This window comes from Phyllobates terribilis, unplaced genomic scaffold (assembly GCF_046119375.1).
Source record: "Phyllobates terribilis strain yellow unplaced genomic scaffold, ASM4611937v1 Scaffold_115__1_contigs__length_5345438, whole genome shotgun sequence".
Lineage (NCBI taxonomy): Eukaryota > Metazoa > Chordata > Amphibia > Anura > Dendrobatidae > Phyllobates > Phyllobates terribilis.
In genome coordinates, this window is record NW_027362875.1 from 3,606,642 (window position 1) to 3,631,706 (window position 25,065).

At 42.4% G+C, this 25,065-nt stretch overlaps 1 protein-coding gene across 1 annotated transcript; it reads right to left on the bottom strand.

The window, feature by feature from the left end:
• LOC141201436 (uncharacterized) lies at nucleotides 1-25,065 on the bottom strand. Its single transcript, XM_073663429.1, has 7 exons — nucleotides 24,996-25,065; nucleotides 10,343-10,465; nucleotides 10,034-10,213; nucleotides 9,831-9,951; nucleotides 9,650-9,747; nucleotides 9,383-9,473; nucleotides 1-3,501 (listed from the first exon to the last, which is right to left on the bottom strand). The coding sequence occupies exons 2-7, from the start codon at nucleotides 10,418-10,420 to the stop codon at nucleotides 2,351-2,353; spliced, it is 1,719 nt and encodes a 572-aa protein (XP_073519530.1). The 5' UTR covers nucleotides 10,421-10,465; nucleotides 24,996-25,065; the 3' UTR covers nucleotides 1-2,350.

The following is a 25,065-nucleotide window of genomic DNA, read 5'->3' on the forward strand; positions in this document are numbered from 1 at the left end:
TTTGAGAGTCCTCAGGGGTTGATACCCTTTAATGGCTAACTGAAAAGATGGTAACAAATTTCAAGCTTTCGAGACTACTCAGATCTCTTCATCAGGCATACTATAACACAATCTGAAGAGTCACATATTTATACGCAGCAGGGCACAGGAATAATGCAATAGATAAGACAAGTGACGTGAAGAAGAACGATCAGTATTGAAGAGGGAGAAGTCGTTGTGGCTGTAAATATTGGAACAGTTCATAGATAAGGAGTGTGAAAGTTTTACTGTCCTGTGATTGAGGTCTGGTCCATGATTGTAAAACTCCCAAAATGGTCTGAGGAGCACATTCCTTAGTTGATGTAGAAAGACATAAATCCATACGATACATTCATTGCTGCTCTGTGAGTGTGTCAAAGATTGTCATAAGCTTGTACTCCCAAATTTTTTTTGTCTTTCTGAGATTTGAAGTTACATTTTAATACAAGTAATTTCATGTCCATGATGCGGTTATCAAGGATACAAAAATGTTTGGCCATAGGTAGATCTGTTCTTTTTTCTTTTATTGTGTGGCGATGAGAATTCATCCTTGTTCTAAGTTTTTGCCCTGTTTTCCCTACATGCAGACCCCCAATTGAACATTTGGAACATATAATTAAGTACACTACATTAGATATGATGCAGCTGAAAGTACCTGGGATCTTGTGGTTGTCTCCTGATGTGAGTTGTGTATCTTCATCTTGTCTGTGTTCATTATAAATGGACAGGTTTTACATTTTTTCTGGCTGCAGGGAAAGGTACCTGAAGCTGTTGGAGAGGACAGGGAGCTTCTGACAATGAAGCTTCTTAGATTTGGTGGCTACCTAAATCACAGAAGTGGGAGGTCTCAAAATATAGATTGTAATCAGGCATCTTTTTGTAATAATAGTTGTAATTTCCGTGCAGCTCCCATTAACACCTCCAGATTTGGATTGTAAGTGACTACGAGAGGCACCCGGTTGCTCTCTTGTTTAGTTTTGAAATGTAGGACATGATTGATAGTCTGATGGCTTTTGCAATCTGGTTTTCAATTGTTGTTTGATGGTAGCCCTGCTTCAAAAAGGTGTTTCAGAGGCCACCAAGGTATTTGTCTCTGTCCATAGTATTGGAACATATCCGATTTTTTTCTAATGGCTTGGCTGTAGACAGTGGAGATTGTGTGTTTTGGATGGAAACTGACCCATTTAAGGTATGTTGGAAGGTCAATTGGCTTCTGGTACACGGACGTCTCTATTTCATTGTTCTGCAACTTAATGATGGTGTCCAAAAAGTTAATTTCAGTACAGGAGTAGTTGAGTGTTAAGTTGACGGTGGGATGAAATTGATTAAATCAGATCAAGGAACATCTTTAGCTGTTGCTCAGACTCTGTCCAGATGATTAAACTATCATCAATGTAACGGTAGTAGGCCAGAGGCCTGATGTGATGTGAGGACATGAAGTCACTTTCAAGCTTGACCATGAAAATTTGCATACTGTTAAGCCATTTTACTTCCTATATCTGTACCAGTCTCATGTAGATATGTGTGGTTATCAAATTCACAGTAATTGTGGGTGAGGATGAATTTTGTAAGTTTCATCAAAGGTGAAACTATCCTCCCCATCTGTTTGCTTTCCCTCCCAGCAGCTTTTCCTTCTACCAGTTAGGCTTCTGGGAGGTTATACTTGTTCCTTTTATTTTTGATTCTCCTTAGCTTGCCTTCTTTGCCCTATATGAATGTATCTTAGTTTCTCACCCATGGTTTTTGTATCTTACTTCTCACTTTCCTTTCCCCTTGTTGACAATGTGTTGCGACCTCTCCTCTGATTCCTCAGAAGGTACAAGAAACCCCTCAGCGGCCTATTACAGAGTTAGATCCGAGGTGGTGTTTTAAGTTGTGCAGCTAGGGCCTTTTTAGTCTATACAGAGACCAGTTGGGTGTAGTTGCGACGTTTTCCCGTGTGGGTTCTCTGGTGGCTATCAAGATGAACTTTCTGGTTAAAACATTTCCCACATTCTGAACATGAAGAAGGCTTATCCCCTATGTGAGTTCTCTGATGTCTGATAAAATTTGATTTCTCTGTAAAACATTTCCCACATTTTAAACAAGAAAATGGCTTCTCCCCTTTGTGGCTTCTTTAGTGTATAACAACATCTGATTCATGGTAAAAACATTTTCCACATTCTGAACATGAAAAAGGCTTCTCCCTGATGTGAGTTTTCTGATGTCTGATAAGATTTGATTTCTTTGCAAAACATTTCCCACATTCTGAACATGAAAATGGCTTCTCCCCTGTGTAAGTTTTCTGATGTGCGATAAGACTCGTTTTCCTTGTATAAGATTTTCCACATTCTTAACAGGAAAAAGGCTTCTCCCCTGTGTGGGTTCTCTGGTGACTGAGAAGAGATATTTTCTTCACAAAACATTTTCCACATTCTGAACATGAAAATGGCTTCTCCCCAGTGTGAGTTCTCTGGTGACTAACAAGAGTTGATTTATCTACAAAACATTTCCCACATTCTGAACATGAAAAAGGCTTTTCCCCTGTGTGAGTTCTCTGATGTTTGATAAGATTTGACTTCTTTGCAAAATATTTCCCACATTCTGAACATGAAAAAGGCTTCTCCCCTGTGTGAGTTATCTGATGTTTGGTAAGACTTGATTTCTCTGTAAAATATTTCCCACATTCTGAACATGAAAAAGGCTTCTCCCCTGTGTGAGTTCTCTGATGTTTGATAAGATTTGACTTTTCAAAATATTTCCCACATTCTGAACATGAAAAAGGCTTCTCCCTTGTATGAGTTCTCTGATGTTTGGTAAGACTTGATTTCTCTGTAAAACATTTTCTACATTCTGAACATGAAAATGGCTTCTCCCCTGTGTGAGTTCTCTGATGTGCTATAAGATTTGATTTCCTTGCAAAACATTTTCCACATTCTGAACAGGAATAAGGCTTCTCCCCTGTGTGAGTCCTCTGATGTTTGGTAAGGCTTGATTTCTCTGTAAAACATTTCCCACATTCTGAACATGAAAATGGCTTCTCCCCTGTGTGAATTCGCTGATGTGAAATAAGAGTGGATTTCTCTGTAAAACATTTCTGACACTCTGAACATGAAAATGGTTTCTCCGCTATGTGACTTCTCTGGTGACTAACAAGATTGGATTTCTGGTTAAAACATTTCCCATGCTTGAAACAAAAAAATCTATTCCCTGCTGTATACATTTTTTGATGACTATTTCCATATTCTGATAATGGCTTCTTTGCTTTAGGAGCAGTTTGGTTCTTAATGCCTCTTTTGTGGCTATGATTTTCCTTAGTAGTCAGTAATAAATCAGAAGACAGGACCTGTTTTAAAGAATCAAATGACAAATCTTTTGTGTGAAAGGATGATGGTATATCTGGAGTAATGGCATTCACTTCAGTTGTATTACGTGGGATCTCAAGATCTTCCGATTTAAAAATTGAAGATGTCAGCTGTCCCTCTGATCTCTGGGTACAGTCATCTGCGAAAAATAAAACAAATTACTATTATTGAATAAAATATCCTTGAATTTTTGAACATATCTACTTAAAGTGTCTGTAGGAATGGCAAGTTATGTAAAAACATTGAATGATTCACCAAGACAATGACAGTTCACAGTCTAATAGAAAACCTCATAGGATGAACCAGTAGACCGTGGTGTTCAACTGTCTGTTAATTCTGCCTCCCAAATATGGAATATAAAGCCACCAAACAATGTTATGTAGGTGAAAATAATACCAATAGAAACTTCTACTCATCTTACAAAAAACAAGTCCCTACTCAGATCCATCATCTGTCAAAGGAAAAAAAGAAGTTTCCACATTATTAGGGTCTCAGACAGGGCCGTAACTACAGCCCCGGGGCCCCAACCACCCAAGGGGCCCCAAACTGATGGTAAAAAATTGTATTTTAATACTTTAATTTCTCATAAAATACCCAGCTCCTATATTCCTGTCAGACAATGTCACCCGGAGGACAGGAGAGACTATCATTTCAATAATTTCCAGGAGCTCTGCCAGCTGTCAATGAATGGAAACCTGCACTGGCCTGGAGAGTCTCATAGCACAAGATTTGTAACAATATGTTAGTCTGGAGATCACAGAGAGTTGGCAAGGCACAGTGCACACTGACTGTAACAAACTCTCAGCATCATTGAGAGGAGACAGTCTCAGCAGACACATATCTCTGTGACAGATGTGAGAAGCCCTGCTATTTAATAAACATATACAGTTATTTTAAAATTGTGCAATATTTGGAATTATTCACCTTATTAATTTTCCAAACATATTCACTGAATATTTAACTTCTAAAACTTGCATCATAAACAACAAAATCTATTAAAGGTCTTGAAGCCTGTGTGTTGTATACAACAATGCGTAGCAGGCTTCACCACATTCCGCACAACCTCTAGTGATTGAAATGTTGAGGGGCCCCACTATAAAGTTTTGCCCCGGGGCCCCGAAGTTTATAGTTACGGCACTGGTCTGAGAGGCTCTTGAAAAGCAACATGGCTTCCATAAACCAATCCAGCAATATCCACTCTCCCAAAGTCAGATCTCCCCCTCGCTTCTGAGCCTTGCAGTGTGCCCAAACCACATTTAGCATCCATGTATTTGGCATTACTATAGTGAGAAGAACCCACTTAATTTATGATGTCTGTGTCTCCTGGAGCACAATCTGGTATGTGTTGGGCAATAAAATAGTATATTTTCAATTTTCACGTTCCAACATCCACTGTGTGCTAATTTCCGGAAAGTGGCTGTGGAGTCAAAATAGTCACTACTACTATAGATTATTTCACTGAGGGTTATAAAATCCAAAATGGAGTCACCTTATGGGAATTTCTACTACTCTGGTTTTCTGCCATTTTGTCATATTAGGGCGTGTGTCCCATTTCCTCTGAGATCTACTCCTGCGATGTCTACTTCTTTCACCATGCCTGTCCTCATTCATTCTGCAGAGAATCTAACGTGGTGGTATATGTAATCAAATGTTGTCTACTATACGTAGGGGAAACTACTTAACACATCAGGGACCACATTGCCAGCCATAATTCCACGATTCGTTGCGGCAAAACTTGGTTACCACTACCCTATCATTTCTCCAGCGCCAGGCATACAGTATCACAACTCAGGTTCCAGGTGATTGAAAAAGAACCCAGACGAGATGGTAACCATATCAAACTCCTTAAACAACAGGAGTGGTTCTGGATACACACCCTCCAGACACTGACACAGGGACTCAACTGTGAAATAGATTGGCTAACCTGATTAATCTTTTTTCAAAACACACTAGATCAGCTCTACAACCTACTCCTATTCCTTCTCGCCAGGTGAGTTCCTCAAACCCCCTTCCCCTCTCACCTCCCCCCCCCCCCACTGATTTCCTTCTCCACCCCTTCCCTTCCTCAACTTCTCCTCACCCTCTTACACACAACTCCCATGTATTATTCTTGCAAACCTAATTACATACAAAAAAAACATGGCCTCACACTCTATAGTTTAATACAGGACTCCATACATTCCTTACACCCCCCTCCATTACTGCTTTAATCCCGGGCACCATTTGATCCAACCAGCACAAGTCGTTTTATTCTCCCACCCAGATCAACCTCACTTTTGCCCCTCATCGATGCACCGTGATGACAACATAAAATAACTATTGCATATAACCTAGAGCTCATGCGCGGGTTTCATCTGTCGCCATGGTTACGCTACACATGTGACATGGCCCTATGGGGGACGGGCCCGCCCCAAAAGACCCACTCTCCCTGCCACATCACCCGCCCTTGACGCAACTTCTGGGGGGCGGGTTTGAGCACACGCACTTCCGGTCCGGTGGTAATGGCGGAAACATACATAAACCCTTCATTCTCAACCAGAGACAGATGCACGAGCTGTTCACAGCTCCATTAAAGGTACCCACCCAGCATACTTTGTGCAGTCAAGCAAGCCACCAGGCAAGATCATACAACATGCCTCTATACTGATCTGTTTGGGGACCTGTACTCCCTATATGTCTCTAACTGTTACTTAAAAAGCTTTATTACTTATCTAAGTGGGGACCTATATTCCTCATTAGTGTTAAGCGAATTTGTTCGGCATTTCAAATTCGTGTTCGGGGTTGCGAATTATTCTCGCCAAAAAATCGGCTCCGCCCATGAACATCCCTAATTTGCCACGCTGTCACGCAGCTGTCATCTGCTTGACAGCGTGGAAAATCAGGGATGTTCATGGGTGGAGCCGATTTTTTGGCGAGAACAATTCGGAACCCCGCACACGAACACAAATTTGAAATGTCAAACAGATTCGCTCAACACTATTCCTCATATGTCTCTGCCCTATACCTAACATGCCTTTATACTCATCTATTTGGTGACCCATTTTCCTTATGTCACTGCCCTGATACCTAACTTCTTTACCATCTAAGCTCTATCATTCTACTCCTTGGTCCTCCTCCGGCTCCATTGCTCCTCCACTTAATCATTAATCTTTTTGCTTCCATTGTCCCATTTTTTACCAATGACTTACCATGCGCCCAGAATATCAGCAATACTTACCTGCAGGACGGATGTCCTAGAAGCTGCTGAAGATTGTACTTGTAACTGTCGCACATTGATGATGAACATGTGAAAGCCTTATGTATATCATTTCGGTATATAAGTAAATATGTATGTGTGTTTTGACATTTATAGATTTTTTCTCTTTTTTCACAGCAACATTATAAATAAGACTCTGGCAGGGTCAAAACATTAAAAATTATTTATGTCACATGTCCCTACACCTTTTTAATTCAGTGCTTATGTCTGAATCAAGGAAGGAGGGGGGAGGAACGTAATTCAGCATCACCGTCCAGGTAAAAATTGATTCTTTATTAGTGTATCATTAAAACCGAGTTAAAATCAAACTTCCTTATGCGTTTCTGGCGCCGAGATGGGCCCTTAGTTATAGGATATCCTATGACTAAGGGCACATCTCGCTCCGTGCTTCAGCCAACTGGAAAGCACCACACCCTACTAAAGCTGGAAGCATATTGCCGGAAGCTGCCAGATCCAGCCTTGTTCTCCTCTGGTTCTGTCCCCTGTGCTCATCTCCCATCTTGTGTATTTGTTTCCGGTTGTGACCTCGGCCCATTTACTGAATACTCGTGTTTTCTGATTTTTCTCTGCCCTCATGGTTCTGACCCGGCAACCTGACTATTCTTCTTGCCATCTCACAACACAGAATAGCAGGTAATACCGTGGCCCAAGCCTAGGGGTCTCTTTGTAAGTCCAGATCCATGTAAGGGGGTTAAAGAATGTTGAGCCAAGCAATTCCGGGGATCTGAAAAACGGGAGTAGATAGCACCAACCCTGTTCGTGGTAGCCATTTTCTGAGCTGTCAGGTGACCATGAACAGTGTCCCCAATACATTATGTCTGCAATCTATTCCAGCAAGATCTGCATTCAAGCAGCTAAATGGCTCTCCTCCACTTCTTAACCTGCCATGTGCCCAGGCAGTAGTGTACGACCGTATATAGGGTATTGTCGGTTTCAAGAGAAGTTGGAAAATAATTTTTAAGGTCCATTTGTTTCCTATTATCCTTTGTAAAGAATTCCAAAGTTATCACCACAAAGTGACACACGTCAGATTTGAAAAATGGAGCCTGATTAGCAACATAAAACTGTCTGCGGGAAGTGGTTAAATCAGATTATTTTGGACACTAACTACTGTAGTCAAAAAATGTGACCATAGATAATGACTAGTGTTGAGCGAGCATCCTCATTTACCCCTTTAAACAAGCACGTGCTCAGGTGCTCTCTGAGTATTTGCAGCATGCTCGGCATCTATGTTTGAGCTGCATGTGTCACGGCTGTTAGGCAATCCCTGTATGTGTCACAGCTGTCTAACAAACAGGAAATCCCTGCAAGTGTCACAGCTGTCTAACAGCCTCAAGACATGCAGCCGTGGCGATTCAAACATAGACACCGAGCACGACGAAAATACTCACCGAGCACCCAAGCGTGCTCGTTTAAAGGGTTAAACAAGCATGCTCGCTTAACACTAATAATGACACGTCAACTGAAATGATCAAACTCAACAGTCTTCATAAGTAAAAATGAGTAACTAGTGGTGAAACCTCTCTGATAATTAGAGTATGGGGCTCGGCGGCTCTTAGGAATCTAAACTATCGTAAGGGACAATATTTTCTGTCAGATGAGTTTCAAGAAGAAATGTTAGACATTTAAAGAGAACTTGTTATGATAGTGCAGAGATGAGGTGCCTTAAATTCAGAACTCGGGCATTTGGAAGAGGTAATGGAGATCTTTTATGAAAGACTACCAGGGAGTTAAACATTAAGTGAGGCCGGCCGATCCCACTTTAAACTATCAAACAAAAGGAACCAGGGATAAAAAAGACATGAATAAAAAAATGTTACATCCTATGTATGAGGAGAGAACTCCAACACTAAACCGAAGTTGGATTCATTTATGGTGGACCATTGGCGTTACTGGGAGTCCTGACCAGAAGAGTAGAGAAAGTATTAGCGCCCCCATTTCAGGAGAGATTGTGCAGTAATCTGAATTCCTGAGGATTAAAAACATAATGGAATTTATGACACGGAGTGAATCCATGAAACCAGGGCTGGAGCCAACACATCTCCTGCAGGCGGGAATAAATGTATATTACAGCCATCAGCCACGCACAGCTTAGAGATATATCATGGCACAGGAGTAATGTTTTCTGTATAGTTTATCACAATCCTGTTTGAAGTTAGTTGGTTTGCAATAGAAATTGTAAACTCAGGATAAAGGGAAACTCTGTTGTTATTGTACAGAAATTCACACTTGGCCCTCACTGCACATTTAATGTTGTCGATCATAAAAGTGAAGTTTGGCCAGAAAGACTGGACCTGGTCTTGTAGGGACCATATGAGCACATTCAGCAGCACAGAAGGGAGAGAAGGTAGATTCATCCAATAAGATATCAGGGGTCTAGGAAGCCAACAGCATCATTACCCTCCGCTTTCTCTTACAGTCCCATCATAATATTTTTCTTCAAGTGATTTTCTCACTTGTCAGCACATTCTACGTACGCTGTCATTTGGCTTTGTAGTTCACAGATCTGGGCAGGTAACAGTCAGCGTCTTCTAAACCCAGGGGGTAGGTGGATCCTTCAGGTTGTAAGATCTATAGAAAAGGGCTTTCACAATTTCACCAAGTAATTAGAACAATTTTTCATTTGGAGGCGAATGTTGTGGTCTAGCGGCAAAATGGAGATCACACGATTGAGATATGATTGGACTATCCGACTGATAAAGCAGCCACAGCCGGTGACTGAGAAGAATCTGTGATTTTTCTGTATTTAGTGGTTACTACTCACCTGGGTAGTCATATGTAGGAATCTCCTCTTTACACTGCTCATCATCCCTCATATATGTCTCTGTAGTATTAATATGGGTCAGATCTTCACCCTGAAACAAATAATGTAAAAGTCACAGACAGATGGAGAAGTCACATCTATGACCAGCTCTAATCCTGCCATCTCCACCGTTCTCATTACACAAGTATAAAACATATAATACTGGTGGATAAAACAAGACTGAGCACAAGCATAGGGGAGATCTCATGACACCTTCTCTCCATCTACCTGATGATCCTGAGGAACATTGGGATCTTCTTGCTTACAGTCCTGTGGAAGAAGAGGACGGGGACATCTTTCTGATGTTGTCCTCTTACTGGATAGATCTGGAGGAAACACATACAGGGACTGAATTCATTCTTTACATACAGATAATTATAGGCCGTGTGTATTTAGTCCTGTCTATTACCTGGTGATGTGAGGGGCTGGGGAACCTCCATGATGTCCTTGTACAGATCTTTGTGTCCTTCTAAATGCTCCCACTCCTCCATGGAGAAATAGACAGCAACATCCTGACACCTTATAGGAACCTGACACATACAATGATACCGTCATCCCCCCGATCCCTTCATATAATTACTAATAATGTCCCAGCATTCCCAGCAGTGTCACCTCTCCAGTCAGCAGCTCAATCATCTTGTAGGTGAGATCTAGGATCTTCTGGTCATTGATGTCCTCATGTATCAGGGGGTGAGGTGGAGGTCCCGTGATTGGGCTCAGGGGTCTTCCCCATCCCTCAGACACAGGGGCCTGGCAGCGCTCACTAGAGGTCTTCTTCACTACTGTGTAATCCTGGTTATGGAGAGACACATTAATAAATCTCACTACAGACATTTCCAGAGTCCTCACCTCTCCAGTTCTGTCCATCTGTTATTCCCATAGATAAGAATGATGTAATGTGACGTCATCAGAATCTCTCACCTCTCCAGTAAGCCGGAAGAGGATCTCTAGGGTGAGGTGTAATATCCTCTCCGCCATCTTGTCTCTGTCAATATCCATCCTTGATAGGTGATTCAGAAAAATTCTCTTAATATAGAAGATGTCCTAAATAGGAAAGTGATGGAACATCATAAAGAATTCTGTGTAATAATACAATTACTGGAGACAATAAGGGGAAATATATCAGGAGATAGAACGTGTAGATGTTATATTCTCTAGTCTTGTATGGATTGGAACATATGTTGAATTGCAGAAAAGGACATCTCCTCCATGCTCCCAATCATTGGCTAAGTTGGCCACTGCTTTGGCAACTGATTAGCTGTAGGAATCACAAGTACGTTGGGATTGACCAGGAAATGAAGAGACTGGAGGAGGACCCAAGCAACCATGGTATTTTTATTAGTTTACAACATTCTACTTTTTTCCCTGTCATCTACTAATAAAACCTATATATTTTAGGCCACAGACAACAAGCAGTTTCTTCCTTGGAGTCAGCAGCTGAACACTTTTCTCATAGACTCATCTTCCATAACGCTAATTCTTGTCTCATTTACTGGCACTGGAATCGGCATTAGCAATACTTAAGGAGATATTCATTACACGTAGCTACTACCTAATTACCCAAAGGTAAATGATTCAGGGATGTGTTAAAACATGACTTTTATTTTTTCCTTCTTAAAATAACTGATCAAAATTTGATAAAAACACATCAGTGTGCCAGTGCCAGTCCTATACAATGTATGATCCACTGAACTATTCAGTAAGCAATGTGCTCAGACCCTACCCTAATGAGTACTGTTTGTCACTCATTAAGTGCATGCCTCAGAGACTGCAAGCTGTTATTAAAGCCAGAGGTGGTGCAACAAAATACTAGTGATGTATTGGAGTGTTCTTTAAGTGTGTTTATTTTTCATGATTCCATAATTTTTTCCTCAGAATTGAGTGATTCCATAATTTTTTCCCTCTGCTTGGTCTGAAAAAAATTACCCTTATTGAGTACCACATTTTTTATCTTGATTTCTTTTAGTGTTTCTTAAAGCCCTAAAGTTGCCATTTGAAATGACTTTAGTTTTGTGCCATGTCTGTGATCTGCTTTTTTTTCAACAACATTAGACAACTGAATGAACATCCTCCGAGCCCGGTGATTCCATAATTTTTGCCAGGGGTTGTATATTAATGGAAAGTTGAGTGGAAGAAAAAAGTGTGATAGAAAAAGGTGCACAAGCAACCGGGATAACCGGTTGAAAGAATTGTTAAGAAAAGGCCATTCAAAAATTTGGGGGAGATTCACAAGGAGTGGACTGCTGCTGGATTCATTGCTTCAAGAGCCACCACACAGACGTATCCAGGACATGGGCTACAAGTGTCGCATTTCTTGTCTCAAGCCACTCAAGACCAATAGACAACGCCAGAAGCGTCTTACCTGGGCCAAGGAGAAAAAGACCTGGACTGATGCTCAGTGGTCCAAGGTGTTGTTTTCAGATGAAAGTAAATTTTGTATTTCATTTGCAAATCAAGGCCCCAGAGTCTGGAGGAAGAGTGGAGAGGCACACAATCCAAGCTGCTTGAGGTCTAGTGTGAAGTTTCCACAATCAGTGATGTTTTGGGAAGCCATGTCATCTGCTGGTGTAGGTCCACTTTGTTTTATCAAGACCAAAGTCAGCACGAAATGTTGGCCTACTGAAATGCATGTTCAGTAAATGTACTCAATACTTGGTTGGGGCTCCTTTTGCATCAATTACTGCATCAATGCGGCGTGGCATGGAGGCGATCAGACTGTGGCACTGCTGAGGTGTTATGGAAGCCCAAGTTGCTTTGATAGCAGCCTTCAGCGCATCTGCATTGTTGGGTCTGGTGTCTCTCATCTTTCTCTTCCCAATACCCCATAGATTCTCTATGGGGTTAAGGTCAGGTGAGTTTGCTGGCCAATCAAGCACAGTGATGATGTTGTTTTTAAACCAGGTATTGGTACTTTTGGCAGTGTGGACAGGTGCCAGGTCCTGCTGGAGAATGAAATTTCTTTCTCCAAAAAGCTTCTCGGCAGAGGGAAGCATGAAGTGCTTGAAGTCCACTTGACAGAGAGCGCGAGTACATATCTTGACGAAATTTTAACACCATTTGTTCATGCATTACCCTCATTTATAAGTGACACAAAAGATCTAGTCTCTAAACTAAGTGATATTACTGTATCTGATACCATCATTCTGACTAGTCTGGACGTGGAGGCCCTCTACAGCAGGGTTCCCCAACTCCAGTCCTCAAGGCCCACCAACAGGTCATGTTTTCAGGATTTCCTTAGTATTGCACAGGTGATGTAACTATTGCCTGTGCTGATGATGGAATTATCACCTGTGCAATACTAAGGAAATCCTGAAAACATGACCTGTTGGTGGGCCTTGAGGACTGGAGTTGGGGAACCCTGCTCTACAGTAATACCGACCATGAGCTGGGCATTGGGACAATTGCGTATTTTTTTAAATATGAAGAGTAGACAATTCTTATCACATAACTCTTGTTTTGTCACTCTTAGGATTCGTACTTACGCATTATTTTTTCACCTTTGATGATATATTTTACTACTATCAAAAGAAAGGGACCGCAATGGGAACATGTGTCCCAACCTTTGCAAATTTATTTTTGGGGTGGTGGGAGGACCAACACGTTTTCAATGAGGATTTCAGTTTTCATACTAGTCACATTTTATTTTGGGGTAAGTTCATTGACGTTTTGATTTTGTGGGATGGTGACAGATTTTTTGGGGATTTTGTATCTATTTTGAATAAGAATCGGATTGGAATGTTCTTTACCCATGAAATCGGTTTTAAGAGGATCAATTTCCTTGACCTGACAAACCAAATTGATGGGACCTGTAATATTCATATGGACATATTTCGTAAGCCGACCCCCACCAACAATCTCCTTCATTGGGATAGCTGGCACCCCAGGGTGTTGAGAGCAGGTATACCGGTAGGTCAATACCTGCGTGCGAGACATAATTGTTTGGATGAGGATACTTTTATCCAAGAGAGTAGGAATCTATTCTCAAGATTTACAGCAAGGGGATATCCGAAACAGGTGCTATACAAAGTCTTTAATAGGGCTAAGACAACTAATAGGGATTCGCTGCTATGCCCCAAGAGGAATGCACCAGAGAATAATAGAGTCTGACATATAGGAAACTATGATGATCAGACAAGCACAGTGTATAACATCATGCGGAAGTAATGGCCTATATTCTCAGCTGATGCCGATTTGAGGGCGATTGTTGGTGGACATCCGGAAATTACCTTCCATATAGGGAAAAATTTGAGGGATTTCCTCAATTACAGCCATTTTAGGAGGAGCAGGCAGTATTCTGAGTTGGCAATCGAAACATCATGGAGGCTCCGATCCTTGTAGGGGTTGCTCCTTTAGTAAATATATGACTCGGGTTACGACTTTTACGAATCCAACTGATGGACATGAGTATTTCGTTAGAGACCAAATTAATTGCAGATCTAAGGGGATAATTTATGTAGCGAAATGTCCCTGCCCTAAATTGTATGTAGGGAAGACCATCCAGGAGGTTAGGAGGAGAATATCTAAACATCTTAGCTCTATTAATACTGGTGCAGATACGGTTCTCTCAAAGCATATGAGAGGTGTACATGCAGAAAAACCCCTGGAACTGCTATTTTGGGGCATTTGTAAAATGACCCTTGGCCCTAGGAAAGGTAACCTTGACCAATTATGTTTAAGGGAAAAAGCTAGATGGATCTATAAGCTTAATTCACGTAGTCCTATGGGGCTTAATGAAGGATTTATTTAGCTATAGTGCTTTCCTATAGGAGCATTTATATGAGTGACATGAATGAATTATGCCTATTTACACTATGAATGTTGAATAACATACTAGTAGATGATTAATTTATTGAGTTAATTATATATAAGTTTTTGTGATAACAAGACTTAATAGGATATATGGAAATATGTCTGATGGTTAGTGTTACAACCTTTTGAGAGTAAACCAGCAATTAATTTTTTTATGTAAATAGTAGGATTTAGACAATTTCAACTGATTAATTTATGGCTTATATGAAATTGATCTGAGTAATTAATGAGATTAGCATAGAGAATTTATTCATATAAATATTGTGTCCCTGCAACTATTCTATATAGTTCACAGACATTCGATTTGAGTAATGAATAACGCTGATAGGGAGAGATGATGATTATTTGTCTATCTCTCCTTTTCTGCATATGTGGATCATGTCTCTTTAAGAGATTTGAGGACATGCGCAGTTTGTTATTGAAACACAATGTGTCCTGAGTTTGGAATTTTGGTGAGTGCGCATGTCTGGTGATGTCACCGCATGGAGAGTGATGTCATCTGACGCGCACCTATCAGGGAGCGAGACGTGGCATGCGATGAGTGGCCGGCTCCATTACCCATGGAGAGCGATGTCATTTGACACTCACCTATCAGAGGGCGAGACATGGCATGCGATGAGTGGCTGGCTCTGTTATCCAATAGGGAAAAAGGTAAATAACCTGACATCAGAATACACGGTCTATCGACGCTGCAAGTGGACACGGGAACACCTATCAGGTCCTAGGATATAGGTTGGTCCCCCCTTGGCATCTGATGCGGTGGTGAATCATAGGCTCTCTGAGATGAGGCATCTTGGGAAAGTAATACATAACTGTCACGATTGGTCATTGTATCAGTTATGAGACTTGCTAAGCATATGCGATATATACCGTATTTTTAGGACCATAAGACGCACCTAGGTTTTAGAGGAGGAAAATAAAAAAAAATATATAAGCAAAAAATGTGATCATGATCCACTGTTAAGGGGGAGGGGGTCTGCTGCTGACACGGTTATAGGAGTAATGTCCCCCAATTCTGTTAATATCCCCCATCCTGGTATACATGGCCCCCATCTGCATCCTGATATGCATGGCACCCCAATCCACCATCCTGGTATGCATGGCCCCCCTCATCCCTCTTCCTGGTATGTATGTCACCCTTCATCCTGGTATGTATAGTCCCCCTCACACCCATCCTAGTATGTATGGCCCCCCTCACACCCATCCTGGTATGTATGGCACCTTCATCCCTCTTCCTGGTATGTATGGCACCCTTCATCCCTGTATGTGTGGCCCCCCTCATCCTGGTCCCTGTATGTATGTCCCCCTTCATCCCTGTATGTATGGCCCCCCTCATCCCTGTATGTATGGCCTTCTTCATCCCTGTATGTATGGCCCCCTTTATCCCGATATGTATGGCCCCCTTTATCCCGATATGTATGGCCCCCTTCATCCCGGTATGTATGGCCCCCCTCATTCCGGTATGTACGGCCCCCTTCATCCCGCTTTGTCACGCTACACAAAAAAACCCAAAAACAATCATACTCACCTCCTCTCTCCTCCAGCACTGCGTCCAGCTCTGTTGCCGACAGGGATCTCACTGTGTGAGCCGCGCATAGCGTAACTGCCATGCACCCTCACGCAGCAAGATGCTCTGCCGGAATAGTCACTGCTCCCCACACCAGGACTGTGTGCGTGGGGAGCAGTGATCATTCACTCACCTTAATAGCGCGCACACTGTAGCCGCAGCGCGGCTCCTGATGCGCTCGGTGGTCAGCGTGCCCACTATTAAAGCCCATGGATATTCATGGACTTTAATAGCAGGCACGGTGACCGCAGAGCCCAGCAGGAAGCCGCGTTGTGCATACAGTGTACGCGCTATTAGGGAGAATGAATGGTCACTGCTTCCCACGCACACAGTCCCGGCATGGGGAGCAGTGACTATTCCAGCAAAGAGCGGGACACAGCTCTGGACGAGAGAGGAGGTGAGTTTAATTGTTATTTTTTTTCTGTGCAGCGTGAGGGGGATCAGGGGGTGCCAAACATACCAGGATGAGGGGGGCCACACATACAGGGATGAAGGGTGCCATACATACCAGGAAGAGGGATGAAGGTGCCATACATACCAGGAGCCGCACTGCAGGCACAGTGTGACGGCTATGAAGGAAAATGAAATTCACTACTCCCCACTGCGATGAATATTCATTTCCTGTGCCCCGCTCCTCCGCCGCTGTCGCTTCCCCCACCACCCACATCCACAGTATTTATGTATATCCGATTATAAGACACACCCCCCACTTTCCTACAAAATTTTGGAGGAAAAGTGCGTCTTATAGTCCGAAAAATACAGAATGTGATTGGCTGATTTGTGCTGGAAAGTCTATTGGTTCTTTGTGGACCTATGGTGCATATCCAAAGGCTTTAAAAAGGTCAGCAGCATATTTCTGTATTCATTATAGCTCCAGCCACCTGAGGAAGCCGTTGGGGTGAAACTTGTTGGGGTGGCTATGTGATTGTCTCTTAAACAGCATTGGTGGTGTCAGTGCATTAGCAACATAGGTTCAGTTCAGTTCAATAATAAGCCATGAACTGCAGTCATGATGAACAGATATATATAGCTAGGTATGATCTAAACACGTTGCTTACTGAATAGATCAGTGGATCATACATTGTATAGGACTGGCACTGGCACACCGATGTGTTTTTAAAAAATTTTGATCACAGTTATTTTAAGAAGAAAAACTAAAAGTCATGTTTCAACACATCCCTGAATTAGGGTTCATTTACCTTCGGGGAATTAGGTAGTAGCTATATGTTTTCCCTATAGGGGTGTGAACACCTTTTGTTTTTATTCATTACACATGACCCAAGAAATAACTACTTCATGATTAGGATAACATCTTCATCTTCTACTATGGCTCTAGAAACATATTTGGCCAGAGTCCTTCACTGATTACATCATCTATATGAAAGTTTTCTGTCTTACCCAGGCTGTAACCTTTTTATCACATTAGATCTCATTTATAAAAGCTTGTTAATAAGAACACCAATAAAGGAGTGACTTGATGCTAATGTCTCCAGTTAAAGTGTTTTTTTTTTTTCTGGATATGTCATAGAAAATAAAAATCTCTGAAGTCAATTGTCCCCCTCCCTCCTTCCCTCTGTCATTTGCAATCTGAGTTGACACTCTTAGATGTAGGATTGAACAAATTACCTATAGTGTGAAGTGAACCAGCCTCATCAACATGCAGGTCGCCCCTTGTGAAGTAAGAGGATTAAAGCAGACACAAGGTTTTCTAGTAAGACAAACAGCTGACAGTCTCTAAGACTTAGACAAGAAACTAATACCAGTAAAAAATTGAATGTTGCGGAACAGTGAATCAGCTTAATTAACATGCAAGAGCTTCTTCTTGTAGGGGAAAGACTATGAGGGTGTGTATTGTGCATAGACAAAGAGTGCAGATTAAACTATTTGTTCAGACAGGAAAAGGTCTTTTAAGGATAAAAGGGAATATCTCACACTCTTTAGAAATAGCCAAGGTCACCCAGCATACACATTCCTTTCATCAGCACAGCTTCAGCAGTCAGGATGTCTCCGAAAGAAAATATAGAATATTGGAATTTATATGAATCCAATATTAATGAGACATAATGTGAAGAAGCGGCAACGGGGTGACCCCGCAGAACCTCGCTGTTGCCGCCTCTTGTGATGGATTCACACCCCGCCTCCCACCTGACGTCACAGTTATGTCAGATGGAGCACGTGGTAAGGACCTGCCCTCTGCACCTACGTGACATTCCGCACCCCCCGAAGGACGCGTAAGGTCAGGTTGGTACATTTTGCGCAGACACTCCCTGTCCACACGGGACAGGAAGGAACCAGGGAGTGGGTAGAGGTGGTCCACTCAGTCACTGATGTGGCACCACACTCGCCCACAACCCTGATAGGCTGAGAGGCTCCGCTCACTAGCTCCAGTGAAGCAGAGCCTAGTCAGCCTGGGAGAGCTACCACCAGTTTCTATTTGATATAATAGACTATATCGGGCTAGAAACCAGTCCAGTAGCTTGTTCGTTGGACTGAACAACAGGCGTAAGTTTCGTGGGTCGAGATAAAAGAACAGCCCAAGATTAAGTTATATATTTAATCGCCATAAGGGCACACTAAACAATACACTATATACATAAGGGTTATACATATACAGTGGTCAGAGTTACAAGCAAAAAAGCATCGGTGCAAAAGGTATAAGGCAGTTATTACAAGTCAGTTACTGGTTTAGATGGATGACCTGTCTTTCTGGGGAAGGGCTGCCACAGGAGAGGTTTGTGGGCCTTCACTTGGTTGATGGACTTGTCCCACACGTCTTGATGGCACGACCTCCCCAGGAACAAAGACGATGATGTCAGGGTTCCAGGAGTACTTAACCCCTCTGGATCACTCCCAATCCGGCCTTGTGGCTGCGCCCAAATTTCCTCCCCTGGTCTCTCTTAGTTAAGAGACTCCCAAAACTAAAATGGGCTATACCTCCTTACTGGATAGTCCCAGGGAACCGGTTCTGGTGTCAATGGACCCAGCTGGGCCTCTGCTATCCGTGGAGACCAAACACAGTGGCCCTGGGGGCTTCCGAAAGGCTGTGCTGCATATCTCTCTATCCTTGCTAGCTGGGCGGTGGAGAAAGGGCTGGTGAGATTCTCCCTTCCTTCCAGTTTCCAAAAATCTGGTTTGTTTATCACTGGGACATATCGTTCTCCCATAACTCAACATTAAATTATAGTATCTTACACAAAGAGCCTGCCTCATGGCTTGGGGGATGGGACATCCTGTGTAGCTGTCAGCTGCTGTGGGAGATCTCACTCCTCGCTTCTCAGCCCCCTCCTTTTCAAGCTGCAGTGTATTCAAAAGAGTCAGATTATACTGTGTATGGAGATCTCTGTAATCACCGTCACGTAGTACACAGTGATTGACAGGGGATTACCTTGAATATCTTCACACATACATGCTCAGCACTGGAGATAGCCAGAGAAATGACACATATTTTCTCATTACTGTAGCCCCTGCCAATGAGCCATAAATGCACACTGGCCACATAACTGACAACAGCTATGCCATGTTTGGTCTCTAAGTAAAGATAAAATCCAGATGGAAAATATGGCATCAATCTACAACTTCTGCGATCATCCGGAGTGGAATTATCACATAAGTTGGGGGTTGCATAAAATCATGAAGGACTGAGACAAGCGCACAACCTGGCCCATGTGAGGTCATCACGGGGGAGTGTATGTGTGGGATATGTTCATGTAGAGAGATACATATCGTTCATGCAGGAACCCCCGTTCACGAAACGGCCAAATTAAGTGCTCTCCTTCGGCTAAACTGAATTGTCTCTGTGATTTGGTGTAGTAAGTTTTCTTGTTTTTTTGTAACTGTATATGCTGTAGGTACTGTGGGAGCATTATATTTAGAAGCTTAATGACCGCAGTCACAGCTACGACTGGGCCTAGACAACGCCAGCCCGTTTCAGCTAAATGTGTGTCTTCAGACTCACATTCATAGCAACATAGTAACACAGTAATGTAGGCTGACTAAAGACCTAGGTTCACCAAGTTCAACCTTCCTCCCCCAATTGTACATTTTGTCTAATTTAACTGTAACCCACAATGTTATGTGTATCGAGCAAATCATCCAGCCCTTTTTTGGAAGCTGTTATAGTGTCTGCCATTACTACCTCTTGTGGTAGGGCATTCCACAGTCTGACTGCAAAGAATCTTTTCCTGTTTAGGTGCCAAAATTGCCTTTCTTCCACCCGTAATGAGTGCCCCCTGGTCCTTAGTATGGTCTTTAGAAGGAATAGGTGATGTGGTAGTCCTTTGTACTGACCACACATATATTTATACATGTACATAAGATCCCATCTGAGGCGTTGTTTTTCTAAGCTAAACAAGCTCAACTTTTTCAACCTCTCATCATATGAGAGGCCTCCATCCCTTGTAATCTAGTTGCCCGCCTATTAACTGACTAACTTCTGAATATCCTTTTTAAAATGTGGAGCCCAAAACTGAATCCCATACATTGGGATCACGCAATTTTAGTTATATCTTTTATACATCCTAAAATCTTGTTTGCTTTTGCAGCTGCTTCTCGACATTGAGTATTGCTGCTCAGCTTATTTGTAGCCAGAATACCCAAGTCCTTCTCCTGTTCTGTAGTCGTGAGCATACTCCCATTTAGTATACAGTATATGCAGCAACGGGGTTACTCCGTCCTAGGTGCATTACTCTACATTTATCTACATTAAACCTCATCTGCCAAGTGTTTGCCCTTTTAGTCACCTTATCTGTTTTGCAATATTGTAATGTCAAGATCAGATTTTAATATCCTACATAGCTTGTTGTCGTCAGCAAAGACTGACTATAGGCTGTGCATTATACTACATGGATGATTGTGGTCTGTGCATTATACTATATGGATGACTATGGGCTGTGCATTATACTACATGTACGGACTATGGGCTGTGCATTATACTACATGTACGGACTATGGGCTGTGCATTATACTACATGGATGACTATGGGCTGTGCATTATACTATATGTATGATTATGGGATGTGTATTATGTGCATTATAATACATGTATGACTATGGGCTGTGCATTATACTACACGTATGACTATGGGCTGTGCATTATACTATACGTATGACTATGGGCTGTGCATTATATTACATGCATGACAATGGGCTGTACATTATACTACAGGTATGACAATGGGTTTTGAATTATACATTATGGAGGACTATGGGCTGTGCATTATACTATATGTATGACTATGGGCTGTGAATTATACTATATGGAGGACTATGGGGAGTGCCTTATACTATACGGAGGACTATGGGGAGAAACTTATACTATATGTAGGAATTTGGGGAGTGCATTATACAACCCCTGGCAAAAATTATGGAATCACCGGGCTCGGAGGATATTCATTCGGTTGTTTAATGTTGTTGAAAAAAAGCAGATCACAGACATGGCACAAAACTAAAGTCATTTCAAATAGCAACTTTAGGGCTTTACGAAACACTAAAAGAAAACCAGATTAAAAATGTGGTACTCAGTAAGGGTAATTTTATGCAAACCAAGCAGAGGGAAAAAAATATAGAATCACTCAATTCTGAGGAAAAAATTATGGAATCACCCTGTAAATTTTCATTTCCAAAACTAACACCTGCATCAAATTAGATCTGCTCGTTAGTCTGCATCTAAAAAGGAGTGATCACACCTTGGAGAGCTGTTGCACCAAGTGGACTGACATGAATCATGGCTCCAACACGAGAGATGTCAATTGAAACAAAGGAGAGGATTATCAAACTCTTACAAGAAAGTAAATCATCACTCAATGTTGCAAAAGATGTTGGTTGTTCACAGTCAGCTGTGTCTAAAATCTGGACCAAATACAAACAACATGGGAAGGTTGTTAAAGGCAAACATACTGGTAGACCAAGGAAGACATCAAAGCGTCAAGACCGGAAACTTAAAGCAATATGTCTCCAAAACAGGAAATGCGCAACAAAACAAATGAGGAATGAATGGGAGGAAACTGGAGTCAATGTATGTGACCGAACTGTAAGAAACCGCCTAAAGGAAATGGGATTTATATATAGAAAAGCTAAACATAAGCCACCATTAACACCTAAACAGAAAAAAACAAGGTTACAATGGGCTAAGGAAAAGCAATCATGGACTGTGGATGACTGGATGAAAGTCATATTCAGTGATGAATCGCGAATCTGCATTGGGCAAGGTGGTGATGCTGGAACTTTTGTTTGGTGCCGTTCCAATGAGATTTATAAAGATGACTGCATGAAGAGAACATGCCAATTTCCACAGTCATTGATGATATGGGGCTGCATGTCAGGTAAAGGCACAGGGGAGATGGCTGTCATTACATCTTCAATAAATGCCCAAGTTTACATTGATATTTTGGACAGTTTTCTTATCCCATCAATTGAAAGGATGTTTGGGGATGATGACATCATTTTTCAAGATGAAAATGCATCCTGCCATAGAGCAAAAACTGTGAAAACATTCCTTGAAAGAAGACACATAAGGTCAATGTCATGGCCTGCAAATAGTCCGGATCTCAATCCAATTGAAAATCTTTGGTGGACGTTGAAGAAAATGGTCCATGAGAAGGCTCCAACCTGCAAAGCTGATCTGGCAACAGCAATTAGAGAAAGTTGGAGCCAGATTGATAAAGAGTACTGTTTGTCACTCATTAAGTCCATGCCTCAGAGACTGCAAGCTGTTATTAAAGCCAGAGGTGCTGCAACAAAATACTAGTGATGTATTGGCGTGTTCTTTTGTGTGTTTGTTTTTCATGATTCCATCATTTTTTCCTCAGAATTGAGTGATTCCATAATTTTTTTCCCTCGGCTTGGTCTGCAAAAAATTACCCTTACTGAGTACCACATTTTTTATCTTGATTTCTTTTAGTGTTTCTTAAAGCCCTAAAGTTGCCATTTGAAATGACTTTAGTTTTGTGCCATGTCTGTGATCTACTTTTTTTCAACAACATTAAACAACTGAATGAATATCCTCCGGGGTTGTACTATACGGAGGACTATGGGGAGTTCCTTGTACTATATGGAGGACTATGGGGAGTGCCCTATACTATACGGATGACTATGGGGAGTACCTTATACTATACAGAGACTATGGAGAGTTCCTTATACAATACTGAGGACTATGGGGAGTGCCTTATACTATACGGATGACTATGGGGAGTGCCTTACACTATACGGAGGACTATGGGGAGTGCCTTATACTATACGGATGACTATGGGGAGTGCCTTACACTATACGGAGGACTATGGGGAGTGCCTTATACTATACGGAGGACTATGGGGAGTGCCTTATACCATATGGAGGACTATGGGGAGTGCCTTATACCATATGGAGGACTATGGGCTGTGCAGTATACTATATGGAGGACTATGAGGAGTGCATTATACTATACGGAGGACTATGGGGAGCGCCTTATACTATACGGAGGACTATGGGGAGTTCCTTATACTATCTGGAGGACTATGAGGAGTGCCTTATACCATATGGAGGTCTATGGGGATATGGGGAGTGCCATATACTGTATGGAGGACTATGGGGAGTGCCTTATACTATATGGAGGAATATGGGCTGTGCAGTATACTATATGGAGGACTGTGAGGAGTGCATTATACTATATGGAGGACTATGGGGACTGCAGTATACCATATGGAGGACTATGGATGGTATAGTATACTACATGGAGGACTATGGACGGTGAGGTATACTATATGGATGACTATAGGTTGTGCATTATACTGTATGGAGGACCTGGAGAGTGCATTATACTTCTGCTATGGGGCCCCATGACTTCTAAGTTCGCATCTGGTGAGTATAATAGTTATTTTTTTTCTATACATTAAAGAACAGCGACAGAATAAGGGGGGCATATACCTGGATAGGGCCCAGGAAAAGGGGCATACATATTTTTAACCAGATAGGGGGCGTCAGTCGAAATTTGCACAGGCGCCCATCAGATCCTAGTTTCGCAACTGATTATACTGTGTGTGGGGGGATGGTGGTACTGTGGGAACATTATACTGTGTGGGAGCATCAAACATACTGCATAAGGGGCATAATGGGGCCATTACACTGTGTGGGGGCATCATACATCCTGCATAAAGGGCATAATGGGGGCATTACACTGTGTGGGGGCATCATACATACTGCATAAGGGGCATAATGGGGCCATTACACTGTGTGGGGGCATCATACATCCTGCATAAGGGGCATAATGGGGGCATTACACTGTGTGGGGCATCATACATACTGCATAAGGGGCATAATGGGGGCATTACACTGTGTGGGGGCATCATACATCCTGCATAAGGGGCATAATGGGGGCATCATACATCCTGCATAATGGGGGCATTTCACTGTGTGGGGGCATCATACATCCTACATAAGGGGCATAATGGGGGCATTACACTGTGTGGGGGCATCATACATCCTGCATAAGGGGAATAACACTGTGTGGGGGGCATCATACATCCTGCATAAGGGGCATAATGGGGGCATTACACTGTGTGGGGGCATCATACATACTGCATAAGGGGCATAATGGGGGCATCATACATCCTGCATAAGGGGCATCATACATCCTGCATAAGGGGCATAATGGGGGCATTACACTGTGGGGGCATCATACATACTGCATAAGGGGCATAATGGGGGCATTACACTGTGTGAGGCATCATACATACTGCATAAGGGGCATAATGGGGGCATTACACTATGTGGGGTATCATACATCCTGCATAAGGGGCATAATGGGGGCATTACACTGTATGGGGCATCATACATACTGCATAAGAGGCATAATGGGGGCATTACACTGTGGGGGCATCATACATCCTGCATAAGGGGCATAATGGGGGCATTACACAGTGGGGGGCATCATACATACTGCATAAGGGGCATAATGGGGGCATTACACTGTGTGGGGGCATCATACATCCTGCATAAGAAGCATAACGGGGGCATTACACTGTGGGGCCAGTAAAGGGGTCTTGTACTATGAGAGCAATACGTTTCCTCCCTTCCTGTCTCCATAGTTGGGTCGTATGTATCTATTACAGGAAACAGAACAAAATCCTTATGATTCTTATAAAGGGGCAACACAAGACCCCAAAAGAGTCTCCGTGCTGAAGGGGTTAATGCCCCCTGCGCCCAGTAATGGGGTCTCCACATACCTCCACCTGCAGAGCCGCCACCACATATATGGCTGCTCTGTGCACACAGGAGCTGTGATGAGGTCACAGG

Coding starts and splice junctions, on each gene's coding strand:
- LOC141201436 (XM_073663429.1), bottom strand. CDS start 10,420: ATGGATATTGACAGAGACAAGATGGCGGAGAGGATATTACACCTCACC. Junction 10,214..10,342: donor TCTTCCGGCTTACTGGAGAG/GTGAGAGATTCT, acceptor CTCCATAACCAG/GATTACACAGTAGTGAAGAA. Junction 3,502..9,382: donor TCCTACATATGACTACCCAG/GTGAGTAGTAAC, acceptor TATTTTTCGCAG/ATGACTGTACCCAGAGATCA.